General features: G+C 36.7%; 1 protein-coding gene across 2 annotated transcripts; it reads left to right on the forward strand.

The window, feature by feature from the left end:
* The first annotated feature begins 1,425 nt into the window (after window positions 1–1,425).
* Window positions 1,426–4,747, forward strand: LOC112754650 (nascent polypeptide-associated complex subunit alpha-like protein). Of its 2 annotated transcripts, XM_025802350.3 has the most exons (5): window positions 1,520–1,841; window positions 2,771–2,852; window positions 3,477–3,604; window positions 3,685–4,044; window positions 4,383–4,747. In XM_025802350.3, exons 1-4 carry the CDS (start codon window positions 1,782–1,784, stop codon window positions 4,015–4,017), a joined length of 603 nt encoding a protein of 200 aa, XP_025658135.1. In that variant the 5' UTR covers window positions 1,520–1,781; the 3' UTR covers window positions 4,018–4,044; window positions 4,383–4,747. The 2 variants fall into 2 exon arrangements, with proteins under 2 accessions (XP_025658134.1, XP_025658135.1); XM_025802349.3 differs by lacking the exon at window positions 4,383–4,747 and having other exon boundaries at window positions 1,426–1,841; window positions 3,685–4,241.
* The last annotated feature ends 1,298 nt before the right edge of the window (window positions 4,748–6,045 follow it).

Below are 6,045 nucleotides of genomic sequence, written 5' to 3' on the forward strand. Positions count from 1 at the left end.
ATATGGTCAAATTGGAAGTATAACAGTCCAAAACAGTTTTCTATAACTACCCATTGTTTGTCCAAACATAGAACATCACGCATGATCTTCTAAGAAACTAAAACACCTGCTGCATCACCAAATCTTTGCCTAATTTGAAGACCCACGTTCCCACTGGATTGAGCTGTGAGCGCATTAAAAATAATGAATGGTTACCAAATTGTGCCCTGTGAATCATAACCCTCGTCCAAGGCAACGTCCGATGCATCGTCCCATGCCAACTACAACGATACATTCAGTTAGCAATGAACTACGAATCGATGAACGGTCAATACATTAATTGAAAAGGACGACTAAACAAATTTGTTGACAAAGTCTTACCTCATCCTCCTCAGACGAGTCCTCCCTTGTGCCAGTTTCACCTTCGCCCTCACCACCAAAGTATGATGCACCCTCTTGTGTGTTCATTCTGCTGTTGGGATTTAAGTGGCAGGAAACTCGATTATGCCCTGTCTGGCGACAAAGACCACTCCTCTTCACCCCCTTCACCGTTTCCTTTCTTTGCCTCTTTCGACACCGCACCAACTCGTGCAGTGAAAAGGACCATACTAGACCATTTATCTAGTTTTAACAACACTTTTAATAGCCCAACACTTGAGCCCAGCATTGGTTTCAGAAAAAATGTGCATCTCAGGGAAAAAAATTAGTCCACAGGCCCATCACGATTGACCCAAGTTCAACCAACTGTGTTCTAACCTAACCCGCCCGACCCGTAACACCATCGGCCTCTCCTTCGTCATCCTCTCGCCCACCATCCCCGCGCCGCTTCGATCCTTCCTTGTTGGACGTCTCCGGCAAAGCCATGCATCTATCCGAAACATCACTCATTGTCATCCGACGGTGATCGAATCCAGCTCCGGCAAGGACACTATGCAGATCTTCATCCTCCGAACCAACGAGTCGCGACAGAGGCCGCACTTTGGAGAGGAGGCAGCTCTGTAGTGTGACTCCGCGGGAGAAAGCTTCCTGCAACTCCATTACTCCATTGACGGGTCAGTGACGGATACGCATCCATCGCAGCTTATCTTGTATGCGTCAAATGATGTCCATGGCGCTTTTCCTTCCCTACCATCCCTCCTCTATCATGTCTGATTTAGCGTTAAACAGAATCACTAACAGCCATTAATTTAGTTCTTAAAACATGATAAACTAATTCTACATAAACCTAAATAATTTTTTATTGTAACAAAAATAACCAGCTACAAAGTGTAATTTGCAAACTAACCCCTCTGACACACCTAAACCACTAACCAATCATAGGAGGAGAGAGAAAAAGTAATCTCTACCATTAGATTGAAAAAACAAAGAGATCCGACGGTCAACCTCAAATGGCACACCGATCAGCCAAACATAAACATAATGTGCACTGGTGTGCCAAAGAATTTCGGCACACCTGAATCCGCTCCCAAGAATGAATCCGTCCCGAAATAAACCAATAGTTAAAACTTAAAACGGTTACCTGTCCGATTTATCGAACCTTGCATTCCAAACAAGGGGATGGGAACAAAAGAGAAACGGGTTATTAACCGGGTCAATCCGAATCCAAAGTTATTTATGTTGTAGTCAAAATGTCAAATACTCAAATAGTCAAATGTTAATGTTCATTTACTCGCGAGAGGTATAAATTGTTAAATCCCACAGTTCTAGGGTTTTAAGGTTGTTGCTGTGTCAGCTTTCGTGCTCGTGCTTGTTGTGTTGGATCTACTGTCACCAAAAGACGATTCATTTGATTTGATATAGCCATGACTGCTCAGACCCAAGAAGAGCTTCTAGCTGAGCACCTCGAGCAGCAGAAGATCCATGTAATTCATCTTCTCTTCTCAAACAACCTTCTTCACCCTCTTTTCTTTGATTCAATTTGATTGTTAGGGTTTTGGGATGTTTTAATCGGATTACCTTTCTTTTTGTTCCCCCCGGGGGGGAGGGGGGTATCATTCGGTTTGTGGGTACTGATAGTGTGTGTTTTAGGGTTTACTTTTTCGGCGGTGTTTCATTTTGGGGAATCTTATGTTTTTTATGTTATTGTGATTTGTATTATTGATTCTTGGTTTGTAGAAATGTAGTAGCTTTAGGTGTGGAAGAGTGGAACATTTCAGTTGAGTAAATTGAAAGGCTAATGGGAATTGAAATGTTCTGGGAGTTTGCAAGAGAAGACGGAGTGAATTTTGAATTACATATGCATTTTCGAACATAAGAATAGTTGAAGAGTTTGATCTAGAATAACAGTTAATAACATCAAGTACACTCTTTAACAAGTGAAACATGTCTCGAATCATTGTTTAGATTCTTTTATACAGTGTGACTATAGTTTGGTCATTGTGTACTGATGCCCTTTTGTACTCCATCTTTTATGGCCTGCTATGTTCTCTGTTGTCTAATTTTTTAAAGCTTTTTAGTGTTGGTTTGGATTGGCTTTTTTGAGTGAAAAAAAGTAACTTTTTTTTAATAAAGTATTTTATTCAATTTGAAACATATTTAGATGTCTCTACAAAGTAGTTTTGTTAAAAAAAGAAAATTATTTGCTTTTTTTTTTAAAGCTAACAATACCTTTCTTTTGAAAAAAACAGAAGCAAAAGATGTTTTTAATACTTAAAACTTCTTTTTAAAAAGTCTATCTAAATATGAAATAATTTTTGTCTATTAAAAAAAGATCTTTTTTAAAAAGATGAAAAAAATTAAGTATTTTTTTCAGAAGCCAATCCAAACTGACCCTTAATTATATTTTGTGTAGCATGATGAACCTGTAGTTGAAGATGATGAAGATGATGAGGATGACGATGATGAAGATGACGAGGATGATGACATTGCTGAAGGTAAGTTAGCAAGGCACCTATGTCTTGTCTACTTTTGTTCTTGCATGTGGTAAATTTTTAATAGTAGCACATCTCTACTAATTTTGTTTGAATTTTTATGAAGTAACAGAACAGAGTTATGTTGTAAGTAGATAATTCAATTTAGCCAATGTTCACTCTAGAAGTGACCAGTATTTTCTTTCATGGGCTGTTTTGAACTTTGTCTAATACTTCTCTATTTTGTTTTATTTTATTTGCTGCCTTCGTTTTTTTAGGGAAATAATTATGGACTGCAAAGTTGTTGGATTTAATCTTTTATTTCTTTCTGTAGTAACTTACAGTCTTACAACTTTATTAATTAGACCTAGAAATTACTCTCTATGCATTTGATGGTCAACATGAATTAATGGGACGCATTGAAGTAAATTTAAATTTCTTCCCAAATTGCATCTAATTTGAAATTGAGTTATAATAAATCATGCACGTGTTGTGCCAAAAACTGGTTGGGTTAAATTCTTCTAAGTGCACCTTCAATTTATCCTGTTTGCTGTATGAATGTGATAATGCTATCAATTATTGTTTATTTTGTACATGAATGTAAACAATGGATGCAACTAACAGTGAGGAACTTGCGTTCTAAAACAGGACATGAAGGTGATGTTGGTAGGTCCAAGCAGACACGGAGTGAAAAGAAGAGTCGCAAGGCAATGCTCAAACTTGGAATGAAACCTGTTACAGGTGTCAGCCGGGTGACAGTGAAAAAGAGCAAGAATGTTAGTAAATTACTAGATTTTACACTTTGTTTATACTGATTGTCTTGTCTCCATGTATTGATCAGTTTGTTGTTTGTCAGATCCTATTCGTTATCTCAAAACCAGATGTTTTCAAAAGCCCAACATCCGACACATACATCATATTCGGGGAGGCCAAGATTGAAGACTTGAGCTCACAGCTACAAACTCAGGCAGCAGAGCAGTTCAAGGCCCCCAATTTGGCTAATGCAGGACCGAAACCTGAATCTTCTAGTGTTGCCCAAGATGACGAGGATGTGGATGAGACGGGAGTAGATCCCAAGGACATAGAGTTGGTGATGACTCAAGCTGGAGTGTCAAGATCAAGAGCTGTTAAAGCTCTCAAAGCTGCAAATGGCGATATCGTTGCGGCCATTATGGAGCTAACTACTTGATGGATGGGCAGATTCTGTAGAATTTTGGTATCTGGATTCTGGACTCCTCTGTTATTTTTCTCTCTTGATCGAAATTTTTGCTCTCCTGGGTTTTTAAGTAGTGATTTAACAATATCTCTGTTTTCTTCAGCTTTTCTGTGTAATGAAAGCACATTGCATTGGCATGTTTTCATGCCAAGAATGACAATCATGATTACCAATTGTCTTTCTTTGTTTTGCTCAAATTGCACTTTTGTCTTTCATGATTAGTATGGCTTACATCTTACAAAATTACAATGCTTGAAAAATTGGAAAAATTCTTAAATGTATAAAAGATTGAACTTGTTGAAAATTCATTTGGTGTAAAGTTGTATTTTTACATGCAGGATGGATCTACTTTTGGTCCCTTTGCTCGAGTTGGCGAGGGAAATAATTGAATATGTTTCCCATGCATATATGAATCCTTCATTTATACTATGAGGGAACAGAATGTCAGAATCCAAATTAGTAGTTGACTCTTGACTCATGGCAATTTTTGTCTTGCCTTGCATTGGTGGTTGGAACCAGATCAAAATTTCTAGTTAGGCTGCAGCAAGCTCTGGAAAAAAAAAATGATTTTAGTTTTAGTTATATTTTTTTAAGGGGTAAGGTTTGGACTAAATTCTAATTTAGTCACTAATGTTTCAAATATTCTATTTTAATCCTGAAAACTTTCAAACGTTTAATTTCAATTCCAAAAGTTTTAAGCAGACTTAATGTTGTTCCACTATGAATTTTGACACAAGCAATTTGCATATTGAAGAGCCAATAGCATTCAATTTCAGTATGTAACTAAAATTGATCAATCAATGAGATAATTGATTGTTAGGATTTGAAATTTTGTACAAAAAGAAAACTGAGAAGTGTTACAAAAAAATTTTGGTTATGTTTTTCTAATAAATAGAAGATATGCTTTAATTAGTAACATTATTAATGTCTACGTCATTCATTTTGTTAATGTTTAGTGTCAAATTTACTGATAGGATCACATTAAACCTGTTTAAAATTTTTTGTGATAGAAATAAGACATTTAAAATGTTAGAGACTAAATTAAAATTTGGCCTAAACGTTAGGAACTAAAATAGTACTTTATCCATTTTTTAAAGTGGTGTTAAACTTTCATGGAACTTCACCTATGTTACTCTTGTGGTACATAGCCGGTCCCAAGCCCGGATAAAGGAGGATGGTTGTGTTAGGTCTTCGACAACCAACATAAAAACTTAGTCGAATATTCATGATGACAAAAAAGTGTCTTTAAAACTTAAAGGTAAATTTTATCGCACTGCTATAAGACTGGCTATGCTTTAAGGTACAGAGTGTTGGGCGGCCAAAGAAAAACATGAACATAAGCTAAGTGTGGCAGAGATGAAGATGTTGAGATGGATGAGCGGTCATACGCGATTGGATAAAATAAGAAACGAAGATATAAGGGAGAGAGTTGGAGTAGCACCTATTGTGGAAATGATGGTAAAATCGCGTCTCAAGTGGTTTGGACATGTGAGAAGAAGACCGACAGAGCACCCAGTCATAAGAGTGGATGAGATGAAGGATGGATAAAGGGTGAAAGGCAGAGGAAGACCTAAAAAGACCATTTATGAGGTGGCCAAACGAGATCTACATGTAAACGATCTTACTGTAGATATGATACATAACAAAGCTCAATGGCATTGTTTGATTCATGTAGCCAACCCTACCTAGTAGAACAAGACTTTGTTGTTGTTGTTAAACTTTCATGGCTACTATATTCATTATGCAATTGACATACACAAAAATAAAATGATATCGGTATCAAGTAAATGTTATACCATTGAATATTTTTGTGTGTAATATTTTACTAATTCATAGACACTATAAAATTCACCTAATTGAAAACTATGAATTTGTACCTTTGTAAGGCCAAAGATTGCTTCTGCTTTGGTTTAGGAATTGTTGTAAAATAAAGGCTACCTACCGCCTACATGATAACGTTTACATGCATAACATACAATTCATTCCTAATTCACTAATTGC

Source organism: Arachis hypogaea, chromosome 16, assembly GCF_003086295.3.
Source record: "Arachis hypogaea cultivar Tifrunner chromosome 16, arahy.Tifrunner.gnm2.J5K5, whole genome shotgun sequence".
NCBI classification, from domain to species: Eukaryota; Viridiplantae; Streptophyta; class Magnoliopsida; order Fabales; family Fabaceae; genus Arachis; species Arachis hypogaea.